We start from the raw sequence: 21,641 nt of genomic DNA, 5'->3' as shown, positions 1-21,641 counted from the left end.
CAAAGTGAAGACTTCAGTATAAGACCTGAACCCATAAAACTCCTAAGAGAAAACATAGATAGTAAACATAGACATCAGCCTTAGCAATATTTTTTCTGAATATGTCTCCCAGGCAAGGGAAACAAAAGCAAAATAAACAAATGGGACTACATCAAGCTAAAAAAATCTTTTGCACAGTGAAGGAAACCATCAACAAAACAAAAAAGCAACCTACAGAATGGGAGAAAATATTTGCAAATGATATATCTGATGTTGGGTTAATATCCAAAATGTATAAAGAACTCATATAGCCCAATACCAAAAAAGCAAACGTTCTGATTTTAAAAATGGACAGGAGACTTGAATAGACAGGTTTCCAAAGAAGATATACAGATGGTCAACAGACAAGTGAAAAAACGTTCAACATCACTAATCATCAGGGCAATGCAAATTAAAACTACAATGAGATATCACCTCATACCAGTCAGAATGGCTAGTAACAAAAATACAAGAAATAGTAAGGGTTGGCAAGGATGTGGAGAAAAAGGGACGGTTGTACACTATTTGTGGGAATATAATTTGGTGCATCCACTAGGGAAAACAGTATGGAGTTTCCTCAAAAAATTAAAAATTAAAGTATGTTACACAATAATTTCACTAGTGAGTATTTACCCAAAGAAAATAAAAACACTACTTTGAAAAAATATATGTACCCCTATGTTTACTGAAGCATTTACAATGGTCTAGATATGGAAGCAACCTAAGTGTCCACTGATAGGTGAATGCATAAAGAAGATGTGGTATTTACACACAATGGAATGTTACTCAGCCATAAAAAAGAATGAATCTTGCCAGTCACAACATGGAAACCTAGAGGTTATTATGCTAAGTGAAATAAGTCAGACTGAGAAAGACAAATATTGTATGATTTCACTTATATGTGTAATCTAAAAAACAAAAGAAACAGACAAACAAAATCAGAAATGACTTATAAATACAGAGAACAAACTGGTGGTTGCCAGAGGGAAAGGGGTGGGGGGAGGGGCAAAATAGGTGAAGGAGATTAAATGGTTATAAAATAAATAAGTCACAGGATGAAAAGTACAGCATGAGGAATATAGTCAATAATATTATAATAATTGTGTATGGTAGCAGATGGTAATTACACTTACTGTGGTGTGGCGATCATTGCATGTATAGAATTGTCAAATCACTATGTTGTACACTTAAAACTAATATAACACTGTATGTCAACTATACTTCAATTAAAAAAACACAATCTGTCAAAGTCACACAAGACAAAATAGACAATCTGAATAGGCGTATATCTATTGAAGAAATTGAATCAATAATTAATAACCTCCCAAAACAGAAAGCTCCAGGTCCAGATGGGTTCACTGGTGCATTATACCAAACATTTAAGGAAGAAATTATATGAATTCTCTATAATCTCTTCCAGAAGATAGACACGAAAGGAATATGTCCTAAGTCATTCTGAGACCTGCATTACTCTAATACCAGAACCAGACAAAGACATCACAAGAAAAGGAAACTACAGCTCAATATCTCTCAAAACATAGATGCAAAAATCCTCAATAAAATATTAGCAAACCAACAATCATATTCAAATTCAAAAATACTCAATAAAATATTAGCAAATCAAATTCAACATTCAAATTCAAATCAAATTCAACAGTGTATAAAAATAATTATACACCACAACCAAATGGGATTTATCTCAAGTGTGCAAAGCTGGTTCAATATTCAAAAATCATTTAATGTAATCCATCACATTTATAGGCTAAAGAAGAAAAATCCAATGATAATGTAATTGTATGCAGAAAAAGCATCTGACAAAGTCTAATACCCATTCATAATAAAACTCTCAGCAAATGAGAAATAGAGGGAAACTTCCTCAACTTGATAAAGAACATCTACAAAGAACCTACAGCTACCATCATACTTAAGGATGAGCAATTCAAAGCTGTCTCGCTAAGATCAGGAACAAGGCAAGAATGTCCCCTTTCACCATCCCTTTTCAACATGATACTGAAAGTCCTAAGTAAAAAGACATGAAAAAGAAATAAAATGTGTACAGAGTAGGAGGGAATAAATAAAACTGTCTTTGTTTCCAAATGACATTTGTCTAAGTAGAAAATCCAAAAAAAGACACACACAAAAAAGTCTCCTTAGAACTAATAAGCAATTATAACAGGACTACTGGACATAAGGTTAACAACAAGTCAATCACCTTCTTCTATATCAGTAATGAGCAAGTGGAATTTGGAAGTAAAAACACGATACCATTCACATTAGCACCCAAGAAAAGTAAATACTTAGGTATAAATCTAACAAAATGGGTACCAGATATAAGGAAAACTACAAAATTCTCAGTAAAGAAATCAGAGAAACTAAATAAATGGAAAGATGTTTCATGTTATACATAAGAAGACCCAATATGTTAAGACATCAATTCTTTCCAACTTGATTTATAGATTCAATACAATTCCAATAAAAATCCCAGTAAGTTATTTTGTGGATATTGATAAACTGATTCTAAAGTTTATATGGATAGTCAAAAGACCCAGAATAGCCAACACAACACTAAAGGAGAAGAAAAAAGTTGTAGTATTGTCACTATCCAACTCCAAGACTTACTATAAGTCTACAGTAATCAAGACAGTGTACATAGGTGAAAGAATAAATAAATAGATTATCATGGAACAGAATAAAGAGCCCAGAAATAAATCCACATAAATATAGTCAACTGATCTTTGACAAAAGAGCAAAGATTGTCTCTTAAACAAATAGCGACAGAACAACTTGACATCCACATGAAAAAAAAAAAAAGAATCTAGACACTGACTTTATACCTTTCACAGAAATGTTAACTCAGAACGGACCATAGACCTAAATGTAAAATACAAAACTAAAAAATTCTTGGAACATAACACAGGAGACAACCCAGGTGACTTTGGGTATGGCAATGGCTTTTTAGATACGACCCCAAAGGCACAATCCATGAAAGAAATAATTGATAATGTGGACTTCATTAAAATTAAAAACTTCTTCTCTGAGAAAGAAATTGTCAAGAGAATAAGAAGACAAAATCCATATCTGATAAGGAATGTTATCCAAAATTTATAAAGAACTCTTTTCTATACATATCACGTTTATTTATTTTACTTTTGAGAGAGAGAGAGAGTATGAGCAGGGAAGGGGCAGAGAAAGAGGGAGAGAGAATAAGTAGGCTCCATGCTGTCAGCACAGAGACCAATGTGGAGTTCAAACTCACGTACCATGAGATCATGACCTGAGATGAAATCAAGAGTCAGATGTTTAACCGACTGAGTCACTCAGGCATCCCACAAAGAACCATTAAAAGTCAATAAGAAGATGAATAACCTGGGGGTGCCTGGGTGGCTCAGCTGGTTAGGAAACCGACTTCGGCTCAGGTCATGATCTCATAGTTTGTGAGTTCGAGCCCCACGTCAGGCTCTGTGCTGACAGCTCAGAGCCTGGAGCCTGCTTCAGATTCTGTGTCTCCCCCTCTCTCTGTCCCCTCCCCTGCTCACACTCTGTGCCTTTCTGTCTCTCAATAATAAATAAACGTTAAAAATTTTTAAAAAAGAACCTGATTTTAAAATGAGCAAAAGACCTGAACAGACACTTCACCAAAGAAGACATAGAGATAGCAAATAAGCATATGGAATGATGCTCCACATCATACGTCATTAGGGAGCTACAAATTAGAACAACAGGACACTACTTCATACAATTACATTGGCAGAAAATCCCAACCACTGACAACCCCAAATGTTGATGAGGATGTAGAGCAACAGGAATGCTCACCGTTAGTGGTAGGAATGCAAAATGACACAACCAATTTGGAAGGGAGTTTGGCAGTTTCTTATAAAACCAAACATACTCATACCATGAAACCCAGCAGTTGTGCTCCTTGGTTTGTACCCAAATAAGTAGAAAACTTACACACACACACACACACACACACACACACACACACAACTGCATGTGAATATCTGTAGGAGCTTTATTCATAATCAACAAAATTTGGGAGCAACCAAGATGTTCTTTAGTAGGTGAATGGATAAAATGAGGTACATCCACACAACGGAATATTGTTCAGAGCTAAAGAGAAATGGCTCACCAAGCCATGAATAGACATGGAGAAATCTTAAATGCATGTTACTAAGTGAAAGAAGCCAATCCAAAAGCGTGCCCATATTATTCCAACATGGCATTCTGAGAAAGGCAAAACTATAAACACAGTAGTAAAAAGGTCAGCGGTTGCCAAGCATTAGGGGAGAGGCAGGGATGGCTTAGGTGCAGCATAGAGAACTTTCAGTGAAACTGGTTCACTGAACTTTCAGAGAACTTTCAGTGAAACTGTTCTGAGAACTTTCAGTGAAACTGTTTCACTTTCAGTGAAACTGTTCTATATGATATTGGAATAGTAGAAGCATGTCACTATGCATTTGTCATAAGCCATGGAATGGATACCACCAAGAGTGAACTCTAATGTGAGTTATGGGCTAAGTGTTAACACAAGATGCAGCTTCACTGATTGTAACAAAGTTGCCACGCTGGTGCAGGATGTTGATAACGGACCAGGTATGCATGCACGTGTACATGGGAATTCTTTGTGCTTTCTGCTCCCTTTTGCCGTGATCTCAAACATGTCCTAAAAACAAAGTTTATTTTGGAAATTAAATGAGATAATACAGGTAGGTTCCACATCTAAGGAGTTTGGAGGTCACAACTCCATCCTGACAACAGATGAAAAAGCTGAACAGACTGAAAAATCAAGAACTCTTCTTGGATCTGCAAGAGAGGGGAGCATACAAGGCAAATCATTACCTCTGACACTGGAGAAACAGACAGGTAAATCCAGGGAGGCACATTAATATGGGAAGCTTTCTAGTACATTTATTTCTGTGGTCACTGCTCTCTTCTACCTCCTTTCACCTGTTAGTCCATAAGGTTTTCAAAAACCCTGAGACATTTCAGAGTCCCTGATTGTTCATGTATGCTTTCATTCATTCGTTCATTCATTCAGCAAACATTAATTAAGTTCCTATTATGTGTTGGCTATTGTGCTATTTCTTATAGGAACATAAAGATATATAAGGCATAGATACTTCATTCAGTTCAAACACTCAACAGTTTTTGAACATCTACTATGTGCCATACACCGTGCTAGGTGTTAAGGATTCAGCAATGAAGGGAACAGCCCATTTTCAAAACAGTGTAACCACCACCACAACAAACTCTTGACCCCACTGGCTTTAACATGTTTTTAGTGAGATCTTCACAACTCCTTGAACAGGTGGGTTTGTCTGTTTGTCTGTCTGTCTGTTTGTTGTTTGGTGTGTGTGTGTGTGTGTGTGTGTGTGTGTGTGGTGGTGGTGGTACCATTGTTTTGTAGTCATTCTCTTAACTACTTTTGGACTCAATGCACTCCAGTTGGATTTTCAGTACAACACACTCCAGGAGGACTTTCAACACAACTTAATAGAAATTGCTCTTACCAAGTTAATTATGAACTGTATGTTGCCAAAACCAAAGGTCAATTCTTTTTGTTATTGCATTTGATGCCTTTGAAACATCCAGCATAACCGACCACACTTCCCCTCTTGAAACACTTTCTACACTTGACTTTCATAGTGGCATACCCTTCGAATTTTCTTCCTGCTTCACACCCCTCCTGTTCAGTCTCCTTAGCTGGCCCCTCCTCTTCTGTTCAACCTCTAAGTGTTGTTACGTCTGTCCCAGGATTCAGTTCTGCAGTTTTTCCTTTTATCCATGAATATACTCTTTTCTATATTTCATCTAATCCTGTGACTTCAAATACTATTGTATGCTTCCGTTTCCCAAATTTACCTCTATAGATGGCATAAGGAATATAACTGTCCTAAAGTGATCCAGGAGTGTAATAGCCCAAAAAGTGGGAGAACTCCAATTATTCATCAAGTGGCCTATCACTAAACAAAATGTGGTATACGCATACAATGGAATAGTACTCAGCACCTAAAAAGAATGAAATACTGATACATGCCACGACAGAGATGAATCTCAAAAGTATATGATGCTAAGTAAAATAAGCCAGATGCAAAAGACCATATATTGCATGACTCCATTCATAGGATGTCCTGAAAAGGCAAATTTATAGAATCAGAAAGTCAATTCGAGGTTCCTAGAACTGAAGAGTAGGAATGAGGAGTGGTTGCTAAAGGACACAATAGGTATTCTGGGGGTGATAGAATGGTTCCAAAACAGGACTGGGGTGATGGTTACACAAGCCCATAATTTTATTTAAAATAGTTGAATTATACACTTAAAACAAGTGGATTTTATGGCTTGTAAATTATATCTCAATAAAGCTGTTTGGAAATAAAAGAAATGTGATATTGTGGGCCCCATCTGCCTTCCCCTTTATTTATTTCTTATTTTCTATAGAATTTATATTGGTTCCACTCAGAGACTCTAAAGTCTCGTCCTATTGGCTCTTTGGCTGAAAGCAATTTCCAGAAGACACTAGCTGACTTCTGCCAGCCTCCAACCCTCCCAACAGCTGGGGGAATGAATTCCCCGGTCCTGAAGGAGATGGGGATGTGCATGGTTCGCTTAGAACATCACTCTGCTAGGCAAAGAGGTATGATGCACCTTGGTGGCCTCAAGTAGGGCTCCACAGGTCTCGGCAACACCGAGGGCATTTAGCTAGTGCCGACAGCTTCAGAGACCAAGCTGCTACAACTCTGTGACTACAGTCAACCTTCCCTAGGCAAATGTGTTTGCAGCACGAGGATTCAGGTCTCAAGTAAGAAGAGGAGAATGTCCACAACACAAGGAAAAAGAGAGACTCAGAGGAGGGTGTCAAACCCAATCATTGTAGGGCATTTCTCCCAATATCTTTTTTTTAAATGTTTTTTTAATTTATTTTTGAGACAGAGAGACACAGAGCACATGTGGCGGAGGGGCAGAGAGAGAGGGAGACATAGAATCAGAAGTGGGCTCCAGGCTCTGAGCTATCAGCACAGAGCCCAGTGTGGGGCTCAAACCCATGAACTGTGAGATCGTGACCTGAGCCGAAGTTGGAGCTGAGGTTGGACGCTTAACCGACTGAGCCACCCAGGCACCCCACATTTCTCCCAACAACTTAAGAAAACATTCTCTTCAAGTGCATGTGCTGTTTTCACCAGGACCATATGCTGGACTTCAAAACAAGTTTCCATAAATATCTAAGAGTGAAAATCATACCACAATAGTATTAAATTAGATGTCAGTAAAAACAAGATATTTAGAAAATACCCAGTTTTAGAAATTAAACAACATACTTCAGAACAACTCATGTGTTAAAGAGGAAATCATAGATAAATTAGAAAATCTTTTTACCTGAATGATGATAGAAATCTAATACATCAAAATTGTTGTATGTGGCTGGCACAGTAAGTACTTACAGAGAAATTTATTCTTTAAGTGACAATAGTCACACACAAAAAAGGGATAAAGTCAATAATCTAGCTTTGACCTTAAGAACCTTGAAAATCAAGAGTAAATTGAACCCAAGGCAAACAAAAGGGAGCAAATAAATAAAAGAAACAGATGAAATAGAAAAGAGACAAACAATAGAGAAATACAACAGTAAATGAAATCCACACAGAAAATTTAATTTCACATGGATTCTATATTTAAGTGTATATCCAGAACCATAAAGACTTTAGGAGAAAAAATGGGAGAGCATCTATCGTAACTAAAAATCAGAAAATCATTGCTTCTGGGGTAGATTGCAGGCAGGGTGGAAGGTGGGAATTGACTAGAAAGGGGCAAGAAAGAACTTTTCGAGGGTGAAGGAAATGTTCTGGAGGTTGTCTTGGGTAATGGTGACAGTGGTGTGTACATAATTGTCACGCTTCATTGAACTAACCCTTAAGACCTGGACGTTTTCATGCATGTAAATTACACCTCAATTTTTTAAAGTAGAGAAGAGGCAATGTCTTGAGGAGCTTTTGGTGGTGGTACTGGGGCATCTCTGGGGCGCAGGCTTCAAAAGCATCCATAGTGTCTTGAGTTTAGGACTCTGCTAAGAGTGGTTTTGCAACCAAAATGCAGGCTGACCGCAAATGACCATAAGATCCACAGTGACCAGAGCTACGGATCCCTATTCTCATTATCCGGATCATAGAACTAGACAGCTACCACTAGATAGCTTCCCTTCAATGGTGATCTTCCCCCATAAACCCAGAGCTCTCCAAGGGGAAATCAAAATTGAGGTTCTGGATATGTGGGGTTGGAAAGAAAGTCATTTCCCATACAACTCGGTGTCTGGAGCTGCCACCAAATGCAAATGTCTACACTTTACAAGACAGTAACATTTCAAATGGCACTCTGAGAGAGGAGATAATGGACTATAGTAGATTTTCTCCCAGATGTATTTGCTGCACAAGGCAAAAATTGCCATTGTGCTGGCAGATTTCTTCTCTTCATTTAAATCCACAGATTGTGCATCCCAGACAGCTGGCATGGACCACTGGATGTCTTGTTACAGGGAGGACCCAGCCTTTATCACACTGTGGCCCTGAAGCCTGCTTCCTGTGCCTTGGAAGAATGAGAGCTATGTTAAAGGTCAGCACTTTTTAGGGAGGAGGGACCCTGCAGGAGGCATGAGCAATGGGTATGTGGTAAGAGTTCAAGGTGAACAGGCTGAGCCAGAAACAAGAGTGTATAAAACTCCAATCCTGCCTTTGGGACATAAGGGGACCAGAACCCAGGCTCTTTCAACTGGCTTCCAACCATCTAACAGGTTAGAGCTTTCTCATTTTCTTTCAACTATTCCCGGGCATGGGTGTTTTGCAGAAATAAAGTGGAGGGAACAAAATTTTTTTTGTGAACCTGTAACTACTTGATCTCTCTTTCTGGCCTTCTCCAGGATCACGCTGTAATCTAATCTGCTCCCCAGTGTTTCTGATTCCTGGAGAGTGCTTCTTGATACCCCGGTTTGACCATGGCTGGGTGGATCTGCCTTGTGACAGGGGCAGGAGGGTTTCTGGGTCAGAGAATCGTGCGTTTGTTGGTGGAGGAGAAGGACCTACAGGAGATCCGGGCACTGGACAAAGTCTTCAGCCCAGAATTGCGGGAGGAATTTTCTAGTAAGTGAACTTGGGTTCATGGGTGGGTAGCTCCATCTTAACCCCTGGGTACGTGTGGGGAGAGAGTGGTTGTCTAGCAAATCAAGGAAAGTGATAGCTAAATCAAGGCTAATCCCGGGTCCAAAGTCATCGGAAAGGAAAACACAAGTGGTGTAGTGTAAGAGATACAAGGCTATCAGGAGACTGGGTCTGACTCTGATCCAGAACTAGAGAGGAATGACCGTAGGTTAGCCACTTTGGCCTCTAGGTCTCTTTTCTTCTCATTTATAAAATCATGTATCAGTTCTCTCCCTTGTCAACAACTCTTTAATGTTCTGAAGATTTCAGACTTTGCAGCATCTGCAAAGGGCAAACGAGCACCATTAACCCAGAGACTCCAGCAGTGGGTCCCCGTGGCTCTTGGTTGTCCTGGTCCTTCTGTGGCTTCATTTAGCATTGCCAGTGAAGGTGAAATGAAAGGAAGTGAAGGTGAAGCTGAGTGTGTGTGTGTGTGTGTGTGTGTGTGTGTGTGTGTGTGTGTATGTGTGTGTGTGAGAGAGAGAGACAGACAGACAGAGACACAGAGAGACAGAGAGGGAGAGAGGTAGGGAGGACACACAGCGTGCAACGAGGGAGCCAGAGACAGAGTGCAGATTCCTCTTGTGGATTCCCTGAACATCTCTTTTTACCTTTTGTCTCCACTCATCACCACGAGAAAAGTGGCTGCAGCATTTGCTGGACAACCTCACTGCTCTGCTCTTTTCCCAGATTGCTGACCCTGGAGCAAATGCAAAAGCTAGATTTATAAGACCTATTTCACCCCTCCAGATCCTCAAAACAACCCTGAGAGGAAGGTAGGAAAGGGGTCTCACCCCACAGGACGATGAGGAAATCGAGGTAAAGGTAAAGCAACTTACCGAGGCCCTCTGATTAATGGAAGGCAGGGCTCAGAGTAGAGCCTCATCGCAGAGGCCCCTGTCCCCCCTCCCCGCCCTCCCAGACGGTGCCCGTCACTCTCCTTGTCTTTCCTGTGCTCTGAATGTCTCAGATGTCCTATTTCCTCTACCCTCTGCCGCAACGGTGTCTCTGGTGAACACACAGGAACATACATGATCAACATCGACTGGGTGTAACCCTTATGTCTCAGCAATACTTACGGTCTGACAGCTGATGCCCCAAACAGGCGACGTTTAACCTAGAGAAGCAGTCTCCCAGGGTGACAAGTCACGTGGTGTCAGAGACGGGCCGGGGCCTCTGTCAAGATCACAGGGGAGAAGCCTTACAGTGGTTTTTCCGTGCCAGGCCCTGTGCTCGGTGTGCTACATGTGCCAGCTAGTTTGCTCCTCGTGACACCCCTGTGGGATAGGTAATATCGTCCTCCTCTTTTTAGAGATGAGAAGGCAGGCAGGGCCGCCTGGGTGGCTCGGTCAGTTGAGCTTCCGACTCTGGTTTTAACTCAGGTCATGATCCCACAGTTTCATGGGTTTGAGCTTCCGCCTTGGACTCTGTGCTGCCAGCACAGAGCCGGCTTGGGACTGTCTCTCTCTCCCTCTCTCTCTGCTTCTCCCCCACTTGCGCTGTCTCTGTCTCTCTCAGAAGAAATAAATAAGCTTAAAAAAAAAAAAAGATGGGAAAGCAGGCACAGAAAGGCATCTTTGTCCTGTCAAGGCTGCTATAACAATACACCATAGGCCGGGTGGCTTAAACCCAATTTATTTCTCACAATTCCGGGGGCTAGAAGCCCAAGAGCAAAGCAGGGTCATGTTCTGGTGGGAGCTCTCTTCCTGGCTCATAGCCTGTGCCATCTTGCCGTGTTATCACATCGTACAAAGGGGGAGGGATCTCTCTCCGGGATCTTTTATCAGAATACTGATCCCATTCATAAGGGTTAAACCCCCATGACCCGATCGCCTTCCGAAGGCCCTATCTCCTAACACCGTCGCGGTGGCATTAGGATCTCAACGCTTGAATGTGGGAGGACACCAACATTCAGCCCATACACAGCCAAGGCTAAGGTGTTCAGGGTCCCACAGCTGAAAAATAGCAAAGCTGAAACTGAACCCAGAAGGTCTAGCTTCAGCGGCTGTGCTTTTAACCACTAGTTTGTCTAGTAGCTTCTCTTAGGTCTCCCTACAGCGCAGCCCGCACCGCATAAGCAACTGTCTATTCAGTCTAGCAAAATACTTCTCAAGTTCACAGAGCCTCGGAGAGGGCGCGAGCTGTGCCGCTCCCACCAACACGGCCGCAGCGCCCTCTGCTGGTGTCTCTGCGCCCCTCCAAGCTAATAGGGTAAGAGCCCTTTCTTCTGGCTTTGGGCCTCTCCCCCCTCAATTTGTCAATTCCTCGGAGCCAGCCTGTGGAAGTCAGCAGCAAAGAAGAGGCAGAGGAAAGGAGGGGGAAAGGCAGAAGTGGAGACACAAAATTCCCACTGATCGCCAGCAGCTTTTCCTCTGCTTTCTTCCTCTTCGGGGAGTCTTGGAGTTGCCTGAAAAGGGAAGGGGCGGGAGGAGGTGTCGCAGAGCAAATTTGGCAGAGGCTTAAGCAGAGCAGATGGTTCCTCCAAGTTGTAACCCAGGAAGGAAATTTCTCAGCCCTGAGTTTTTCACTCTGAATTTCTCTCTCTCACTGTTCTCTGGTCTCCATTGCCAATTTCAGTTAAGTTGCCTTATCCTTTAAATACACACATACACACATATGTATATACATAGACTTATCCTTAATCTGCCTCAGGAAAAAAAAAAGTGCTAATCCTGCATTTGGGTGACAGGGGGAAGAGAGCAAAGCTTGAAGGCAGCGGGCAGGCTTGAGTCTTCACTAGAAGTGTGACTTAGACCTGCCCCTTAACCTGCCTCAGCCTCAGTTTCCTTGCCTGTATAGTGGAAATCAGAGTATTTTTGTCATGAGATAGCTGCGAAGGAAAAAACCAGACAACTGTACAAGTTGTGTACAAAGGAGAAAGCACAAAGTAAATGTGGGCAATTTACCCAAACTGTATGCAGTGCCATGTTTATCCCATGGGTTTATCCACTGCCCTTGGCTAGATGGTCAGAATGCTAGTTCCTCGGCAGCTGAGTCATTTGCAGCAACGATACCTGCTTTAGATGATATCTGACAAAGCATTCCCTGTCAATGGCTCCACTATCCTGGTCACCCAAGCAGGAAATACTCAGGCTAACATTGACTCTAACAAAACCTCTTCCTCTTAGCCTATCTCCAATAAGAACCAGGACCTGTCTGGGTAAGGTCTGGAAAGTCAACCCTGCCTATCTCTCCCTGACCCTGCTCCCTCTGTGGGAGCCCTGGTTCCAGTCCGTCTCATCTGAAGTTTGGTGCAGACATTCTGATTCATCTCTTGAATGCCCTGCTCTCTTTTAGATGTACCACACCAATCCATTTTATATACTGCAGCCGGGGTTACCTTCCTACACCACCACTCTATTGGCTTCTTTCTCTTCTTGTTCCAAACCCGTACATGATTCCTTATTCCCTACAGAATTAAATTCCAATTCTTTCCTCATAAGAGGAGGAGTGGATATAAATCCATTCTTCATAATCACCCTACTCTCCTTAATGAATTTTATGAATTTCCCATGAATCACTTTAATAATTTTTGTCCCAGGTGCAGTTGATCCCTCACTGCTCAAATTCCTTTTTTTTTTTTTTTTTTTTGGAATAAAATGGGGTGGAAACAGATGTTTGCTCTATCCCAATAAATGTTACACATCCTGATTTCTGTGCCTTTGGTTACTTGTTCCTTCTGTGGATTTGCCCCCTATCCCCACCCTCCCCTCAATGTACCTGTCCTGAGACCTGGGTAAATGCCACCTGTATCAGGAAACTTCCAGATCCCAAAAGACTTCCAATGACCTGACTCATGTTCACCCAGAGCTCCAGAGCAAGATCAAGCTGACCATTCTGGAAGGAGACATTCTGGATGAACAGTGCTTGAAGAAGGCCTGCCAGGACACCTCAGTCATCATCCACACCGCCTGTATCATTGACTTCTTGGATGTCGTTCACCGAGAAACCATCATGAATGTCAATCTGAAGGGTACAGTACCCCAGGGAGGATATGGGATGATGTGGGCAAGTGAGGCTCAGAAAACAGAACAGGAGGGGAGGGGAAGCCCCCATCCCTGAGCACCTGCTGAGCCCGTGCCAACTGCTTTTTCTTATCACCATTGAGAGATGCAAGGCTGTTATCCCCAGTTTTTAGATGAGGAAACCAGGGCTGAGAAGGGCTAAGTAACTTGTCAAGTCCCCCTGAGTAGGAGAGCTAGAATTTACACCCACACCTGTGTGTCTCCAAAGGCCACACAGGCTCTTCTTACTGTAGCTCTACTCAAACATCGACTCCATTCTGACCTTAAACTCTTGCTATCCAACCACCTCCTACCTCCCCTGGGCTAGAATCAGACCTTACAAGTGCCTCCCTGGTCATCATTTCAGCCCTTCTGTGTGCCTCTAAGTTGGCGGTCACCCAGTGAGGCCGAGACCAAAGAGCTCTGTGATATGAAGGGCCCCCATGTCCATTATGAGCGATGGGCCGTAGCTCTGGGCCAGTTTCCTTCAGGCAGGACTCCTGTGCAGGATCGCCAAGCATAATGAGAATATCTAGCACCTTCCTGCTTACCTCAGAGAAGGATTCCTCTCAAGAGACCTAGCAAAGCAAGTTCACAGCAGTCTGACAGGACAGAATTACCCAGCACTGGCCTTCCCGTGATATTTCTTAATGGTACCAGCCTTCCCTTATCCATAATAGTACTTCTTCAGCTCACTGCTGGGTCTCCTATTAAAGGGTAGTTTCTAGCCAGGTGCGCAAAGTACACCCTTCTTAGATCCTCATCCCTTAAATGCCTGGCTGGTGGCTCTTTCTGATTTATGGCTTTCCAATCTACTTTAGATCCAGACACATTTGTTTAAGGGATTAGTGTAAATCCCTTATTAGCCTGGCACGTGATATTATCCTTCCGATCCCTGGATGCAGTTTCTCTAGGACCAGAGCACTCCAATCCCCAATCCTATCTGGCTTCTATGCCCTGCTATACAAAGTTAGTCATTAGTCTACTCAGAGGCTCCTTTTCTAAAGCAACTCATGGCTTTAGGATCTCCAGCCTAAAGAAGCACAATCTCAAAAAAGACCCTTTCTCATTTCTACTTACCCACACCCTCACCACTCCCACGCTGCAAGGAGGGTGCTATATTACCCAACTTTTCCTTTTTAGCCCCTCTCTCCTAACTCCTGCTCTCCAGGGCTCACAACAAGAGGGGATTTGAAATCACTGACAAGTGTTAGCAGTATCAGTGAATTAAAACCAATGTCACTCCCAGGTTTAGAAAATACTTCATAGGAATGGTCATTTCCCCCTTTGCAGATAAATTAGCCTGTAATTCTCTCAGCCTCTAGATTTGATTTTTTTTTTTTTAAATAAGGCTGTCTCTCTAGAAAATCAAATTGCACAAAGACCTTGAAGGGTATTTTTTTAATAGAAAGAAAGAAAGAAAGAAAGAAAGAAAGAAAGAAAGAAAAGGAAGGAAGGAAGGAAGGAAGGAAGGAAGGAAGGAAGGAAGAAAAAGAAAAACGATGCTTTGCCGGGGAAATTCCTTCCTTATGGGAATGATGCCTGCGTCACCTCCCCCAGCCAGAGGGATTCTGCAAGATCCTCCTGGTATAGGTATTAACCAGCAGAGGGCACACTCCTCTTTCCCGTTCTCCACCAGGCTGCCCAGAGAGAGCCGGTGCCGGCTCAGGAATGCCAAGGAAAAGGAAGGTTTATCACGTCCGCTTTTCAGACCTGGGTCAAAGAAGTCACAGCCAGAATTAGGGGTGGCCTTTGTAAGGATTACTCAGTCAGGATTAGGTAAAATTCTAGTCCATGTTCTGAGAGTATGGCCTCCTAATAACGTTATACTTAAAATAACCTGTTTTTAATGAAGTGGGAGGGATAAGTGATCATTTTTGTAATGCCTTTACTCAACAAAACATAAAATGGCAACCCTCTGTCCTTTTCCAAAATTAAAAGTACACACACAGGTCCAGGAAATCCAAAAGCCTAGAAATTCTTGCTCTCCAGAACCCAAATGTTGGTTTGTTTTCATTTTTGCAGTTTTGCATTTTATCTATGGCTCTAGCATAGTCAGATCTTAGCCAGAGACACAGAGGAGTACACTCCTGATCTACAATAACTACCTCACTTGTGGGTTAGGGGGTGGACATGGTCCGTGGGCATGGCTGGCCCTGTGAGTTATTTGTTGACACTGACTGCATGTTCCCCATGGGCAGGTACCCAGCTCCTTTTGGAAGCCTGTGTCCAGGCGAGTGTGCCAATCTTCATCTATACCAGCACCATAGAGGTGGCTGGGCCCAACTCCTACAGGGAGATCATCCAGAACGGCCACGAAGACGAACATCTCGAATCCACATGGTCCGCTTCGTATCCATACAGCAAAAAACTTGCGGAGAAAGCTGTGCTGGCTGCTAATGGGTGGGCTCTTAAAAATGGTGGCACCTTGCACACTTGTGCCTTAAGGCCCATGTATATCTATGGGGAAGGAAGCATATTCCTTTATAACCATGTATACAAGGCCCTGAGGAACAATGGGATCATCAAACAGAGCAGCAAATTCTCCATAGCCAACCCTGTCTATGTAGGCAACGTGGCCTGGGCTCACATTCTGGCCTCGAGGGCCCTACAGGACCCCAAGAAGGCCCCCAGAGTTGGAGGACAGTTCTATTATATCTCAGATGACACACCTCACCAAAGCTATGATAACCTCAATTACAGTTTGAGCAAAGAATGGGGCTTATCCCTTGAGTCCAGAATGAGCCTTCCTCTATTTCTGGAGTACTGGCTTGCCTTCCTGCTGGAAATAGTGAGCTTCCTACTCAGTCCAATTTACAAATACCAACCCCCCTTTAACCGCCACACGGTGACATTGTTAAATAGTGTGTTTACCTTCTCCTATAAGAAAGCTCAGCGGGACCTGGGGTATGAGCCACTCTTCAGCTGGGAGGAAGCAAAGCAAAAGACCATGGAGTGGATTGGCTCCATAGTGAAAGAGCACAAGAAGTCCCTAAAAACAAAGACTCACTGATCTGGGGGTGCCAAGGATGGAGAGGGAGGTCTTTCAGGCTCTCCCGCTCTGGCTTCCCACAGAAAGAAACAAGGGCACAAGCCTGGGTCCTACTGCCTCCCATTTCCAAGATGGCCACCTTCCTTTACAAGATGGTAACCCTTCCTCATCCCTGGCCGAACCAGAAGCTCTCTGTCCTACCCACACTACAGAGGACAGACGAAAGCCTCCGATGCCGATTCTGAGCTATTCGGGCCTGTTTCACTAAATAGTTTTGCCTATCGGTTCCGTTTCCTTTTGTTACGTGTGAAACATTTCTTAACTTTTAAAAATTCCGATTCCTACACACAGCTCAATGAAAAAAGAGTAATAAATGCTTTAATGCCTAATCTGGAGGACGCTGTGGTTGACATGGACACACACCTTCCTCCTTTCCCTTCCATGTCCAGGTATCACTACGTCCTTTTTAGGAAGGTAGCATGGAACGGAGGTGGGCAGAAGTGTTTGGAAGCGGGGGAAGTCAAGATCGACTTAGCACCAGTATGTTTCGGCATATGTCACTGCATTAATCCCTCTCCAGAAAACTAGGAGGTAGGGATTAGTACTTCTTTTTATTGACAAGGAAACCCGATCATCATGACCACCAACTGCTAAGTGACCAGGCCACTTAACCCAGACAGACTGACTTGACAGCCCCTGTCCACCGACTCATGAAGCCTGAACTGCCTAAAATTTGCAGCCGAACAGGGGTGGCGCGGAGGGGTTTGTCAGCGGTGCAACAGAGCCCTGGAGTGTGCTTCTTGGGAGAGCCCGGCTCCTCTGGGCCACCTCCTTCTCACCCAGCTTGTGCAGGAGACTCCCTAGGACCCAGAAGAACCCTTGAGGGGCATCATGAGAGTTCGCAAGCCCTTGCCAGGTGGCCTGGGCAGGGAAAGGAGAAGCTGAGATGTGGCCAGCCTCTACTGCCAATGCCAGTTTCCTTAGCCCCCAGGACGTACGTGGGCCACACTGGCAATTCAAAGCCGCTATCTAACCTTTCAAATCATGCAATGAAACCATACCATGGGTTCTCGGGAAAGTAAAGGGAACAGATATGATGAACTCCCCTAAAACTTCATCTCCTACCCAGCCCAAGAGGTAGAGGTCGACCGCCCCACACCTCCAGAATGAACTCCTTTCTCCCTCTCCCTGGCTCTCCCTTACACTGTCTGCTGTGACGGAAGCTTATCCCTCTACGTCCGTAAGTCTCTCTCCTTTCCCTTCACCTGCCCCAGCCTGTGCATCCCTTATCCTCAGGAGAGGAGGCCAATCAAGGCAGGTTTGGGGAGTTGAATGACGACACAGTCATGAACTAAGCAGAGGACCAATAGTCAAAAGAAACACCGTCAGGACTGGCGAGGACCACATGACCTGGGGCGCTGAGGAGGTGGCCGTGGGGCTTGGAGTGTGGGTGGTGACAGCTGCCTCTCTCCAGACCAGGCTGTTGCCTGTCTTTATGAACCAGAGCCACGGCAAGAGTCGCACCCAACATCCAGTGGCTCCTTTCTTACCTAGAGAATGTACAGATTATGATTTCAGTTGAATTTGACTACCACAAGGGAGATAGCTTATGCTTTCATTCTAAGGAGAAAGGGGAAAAAAACATTCTGGCTGGGGTACAGGTTTCTATCACCTTCAAAATCCCAAGGGCCAGAGGATCAGCACAGGGCTGAGGCACGCGGAGATGCAGTGGGTTTAGGTGAGAAATGGAACACTCCATCCTGCCTTCCTGCACTGCCCAGAACACAAGGGACAGCACCTGTCCAAGCTCTTATAAGGTGCACACACCTTTATATGAGTGTCCCCAAGCGAAGGAAAGAAAGAAGGTTGGTGGGATCTGGGACAAGGGTTCCCCAGGTGAGTTTTTAGCCTAGTGAAATCCCACATCTATGAACCCACCAGGGCAATTCTCACAGGGAAGAGAAGGGGCATTGTGGCCAAAGGGCAAAGTGGGGGGGCGCAAGGTAAGCAGAGGCAGAGGAGAGGGGCTCTGACCTATTGGTGGTCCCAGCTGAGTACACATAAAAGCCCCAAATGTTTGGACCCATGAAGTTGGCCATTCTTATACTGGGCACAGAACTGAGGGCTCCCGGCCTTTAGATCTAATGCACAAACTTTAGGTCTCTCCCCTTCCCCACCCCTCCTCTCCCTTCCCTCTCCACTCCCTCCTCCCCTCTTCCCTTTCCTGCCACCCCCGCCCCCCACCTGGATGCAGCACAGAGTAGGGTGAACAGTGAAGGAAGGTGCAGGTGCATGTACAACCACCGGGTTAAGCGCTGAGTGTATGTGAGTCCAGGGACCAGAGCTCATCTCAAGTTATTGGGAAAGCCCCCCTCCCCACAGCAGGGGGGGCCTCAGCTAGGCCTCGAAGGCTAGATGGGACTTGGGTAGGAGAGTGAGGTGGTCCAGGCAGGGGAGGAGCCTGAGCAGTGGTGCTAAGGAAGGACAGTGAAGTGTGGAGGTGGGGTGGGGAGGAGGGTGAAGGGGAGTGAGGAGGCTGGCCTGCCAGGTGGAGAAGGGTTTACTCCAGGGAGATTAGATGGCTTAGGGCATCAGATGTGACAGTGAACTTGATAAGGCTGGCCTCAGGGTAGAGGTGGAGCGAGCAGGTGGGTGAATGGCCTGGTGGAAGGCCAGCAGACATGTGGCAGGGGGCCTGAAGAGGTGAGATGGGGTGAGCTGGACAGGAAGGCCACCTCAACCAGCTGCTTTAGAAATGTAGACATTCTCGGGGCGCCTGGGTGGCTCAGTCAGTTGAGCATCCAACTTCGGCTCAGGTGACGATCCTGCGTTGCGTGAGTTCAAGCACCACGTCAGCACAGAGCCTGGAGCCTGCTTCGGATTCTGTGTGTCTCTCTCTCTCTGCCCCTCCCCTGCTTGTGCTCTCCCTGTTTCTCTCTCAAAAATAAAAAAGCATTAAAAAAAATTTTAGAAACGTAGACATTCTGTGTTTCACCCCAAGTACAAAGTTCTCAATTACTTTATTAACAAGCAGACTAAGAACAATAACAAAAACTGACCTCACAGTTTCTCCTCTCATTAGTATAAGTCAAATATCCAAGGAAGATCTGGAGACTGGGGCGAGGGCAGGGCAGCTCTGGATTAAGACAGGGCTCCCCATCCCAGACATGCTGACTGCTCCAGGCAGGCCGGCCCACCCAGAAATGGACAAAGCTATTAGAGGGGGTCTTCGAAAAGACATGCCTGCCAGGGCGCCTGGGGGGCTCAGTCGGTTAAGTGTCTGACTCTTGATTTCAGCTCCGGTCACAATCTCACGGTTCGTGAGGTAGAGCCCCACATTGGGCTCTGTGCTGACAGCGCGGAGCCTGCTTGAGATTCTCTTCTCTCCCTCTGTCTCTGCCCCTCCCTCTACGCTCTCACTCTTGCTCTCTCTCAAAATAAATTTTGAGGTCCCCTGGATGGCTCAGTCGGTTGAGCCTCCAGCTCTTGGTTTCCGGTTCAGGTCGTGATCTCACAGTTCATGGGATCTGGTCCCGCGTCGGGCTCTGCTCTGAGAGCACAGAGCCTGCCTGAGATTTTGTCTCTCCCTCTCTCTCTGCGCCTCCCCTGCCCTTGGAATGTGGGCTCTTCTCGCCTTCCCTGCTTCCAGAGGCTGCTCCAAGGACATGGCCTTGAGATAATGATGTGGTGTTGAGAACACCTGCACAGTATACATGACTGAACCCAGCGAAGGCCTCTTTATCTGTTCTTCTGAGGGTAGGAACCAGATCCAGATTATACCCGGGAAGCTCCTGTGAGGATTGTGAGGCAAGTCTGTATCACATGTCTTGTGAATATCTGTGCTTTTTTTTCCCCAAAGATATTTCAGCGCGTTCAGTTACAAGGTGCTGGCCCAGAACCTCTTGGGAGGTCTATGTAATTATGATATTGCTTTATTACCTTATTAAAATCTAAAAGAAATCTGAATTTCAACACACATACAGCCCCTAGGATTTTGGGCAAAAGCTCGTGGACTGCTAGCCAGAAGAATCAGGTGCCAGGGATTGCTTTACACGTTTTATATAATAACCCTCAAACAACACTCAAAAGCAGGCGCTCTTGCTACCCTAATTTGACACAGGAGGAAATGGAAGCAGAGAGGTACGCAATTTGCTCGAGGTCATCCAGCTCACTAGTGGTTCAGTTCCAGTGATTAAAAAAAAAAAAAAAAGCATTGTGACTTCCAGGAGTCCACGTGAAGACATCAGACTCACATGTCTGCAGGAGCCAGCACCCACATTGTAAGTGAAGCAGGTTGGAGCCCAGAGACTCCAGGGCATGGGGTGGGGGGGGGGGGGAGTGTGGTGTGCAGGAGGCCACGCTCTGCTTCCGGGAGGCAGCAGCTGATTCGGGCCTGGGATGTACTCCAAGTTCCCAGATCTGACTCTTCGAGGAAAGCAAACCTTCCCAATCGTTATATGAAATCTCTTGATTTCTAAATATTGGCACCTAATTCTAAATTTTGAAAACAGTGTGCAGACCAGCTCCGGGAATGTGTGGGCTAGTGCCGAAACCGTACGCGTAATATTTTAGTTCTCAAAAAGCGGGCAGCGAGGCGTTAGAGGCAATCTGTTCCTTCTTGGTGATGGGTCCTGGGTGTGCATTACAGCATATTCTGTACTTTTCTGTATGTTTGATACTTAGTTGTGATTCTTCGACTAAATGAATTGTGATTGTTAAAAAAGAATGAGAACTAATGAAATGCATCTGCGGGCTAGACCCACAACTAAGGCTCCCAGTGTCCCATCTCTGTTCCCAGGCTGGTGGGGGCAATAAAGCATGAGACACGGTAGGTACTGTATGCGGTGAAATGTACAAAGGCCATCAGAAAGGTAATGTGCCTCGGGAGGATCCCATCTGGGCAGGGGACTCAATAAAGCACTTGCACTGGGCTGAATACTGAAAGATGGTAGGATTCTAAGGGGCAGAAATGGAGAGCCTGTATGCCAGGCAGAGGGAGTCTGCCGAGACACAGAGGTGGGAAAGGGGAGTCATTTTCAGGCAACGATGAGACCAGTGTGGACAGACCAGAGAGGACAGGTGCAGGGGAGAATGGAAGACGCACCTGGAATGACATAATGGGAAAAGACCAGGGTGACCTTGATTCACCTCTAGGGGAAACTCTGCCTCCTTCCTCCTTTCCCCTCAGAGCACGAATTCTGTTCCCCTTCTAAAATTTTTTTTTTCAACGTTTATTTATTTTTGGGACAGTGAGAGACAGAGCATGAATGGGGGAGGGGCAGAGAGAGAGGGAGACACAGAATCGGAAACAGGCTCCAGGCTCTGAGCGGTCAGCCCAGAGCCCGACGCGGGGCTGGAACTCACGGACCGCGAGATCGTGACCTGGCTGAAGTCGGACGCTTAACCGACTGCGCCATTTGACATTTAGCTACTTTACGTGTA

At 44.8% G+C, this 21,641-nt stretch overlaps 1 protein-coding gene across 1 annotated transcript; it reads left to right on the top strand.

The window, feature by feature from the left end:
- Positions 1-8,727: 8,727 nt before the first annotated feature.
- Positions 8,728-16,588, top strand: LOC125171536 (3 beta-hydroxysteroid dehydrogenase/Delta 5-->4-isomerase). Its single transcript, XM_047868721.1, has 4 exons — positions 8,728-8,800; positions 8,927-9,146; positions 13,012-13,176; positions 15,409-16,588. Exons 2-4 carry the CDS (start codon positions 9,002-9,004, stop codon positions 16,218-16,220), a joined length of 1,122 nt encoding a protein of 373 aa, XP_047724677.1. The 5' UTR covers positions 8,728-8,800; positions 8,927-9,001; the 3' UTR covers positions 16,221-16,588.
- Positions 16,589-21,641: the final 5,053 nt, after the last annotated feature.

This window comes from Prionailurus viverrinus, chromosome C1 (assembly GCF_022837055.1).
Source record: "Prionailurus viverrinus isolate Anna chromosome C1, UM_Priviv_1.0, whole genome shotgun sequence".
Taxonomy (NCBI): Eukaryota; Metazoa; Chordata; class Mammalia; order Carnivora; family Felidae; genus Prionailurus; species Prionailurus viverrinus.
Note: the sequence above shows the minus strand (reverse complement) of the source record. Positions and strands in the feature narration are given on the sequence as shown.

What these genes read in the sequence shown, in the direction of transcription:
- LOC125171536 (XM_047868721.1), top strand. Translation starts at nt 9,002, where the DNA reads ATGGCTGGGTGGATCTGCCTTGTGACAGGGGCAGGAGGGTTTCTGGGT. An exon ending in ATTGCGGGAGGAATTTTCTA is followed by an intron (nt 9,147 to 13,011) that starts GTAAGTGAACTT and finishes ATGTTCACCCAG; the next exon opens with AGCTCCAGAGCAAGATCAAG. An exon ending in CATGAATGTCAATCTGAAGG is followed by an intron (nt 13,177 to 15,408) that starts GTACAGTACCCC and finishes CCCCATGGGCAG; the next exon opens with GTACCCAGCTCCTTTTGGAA.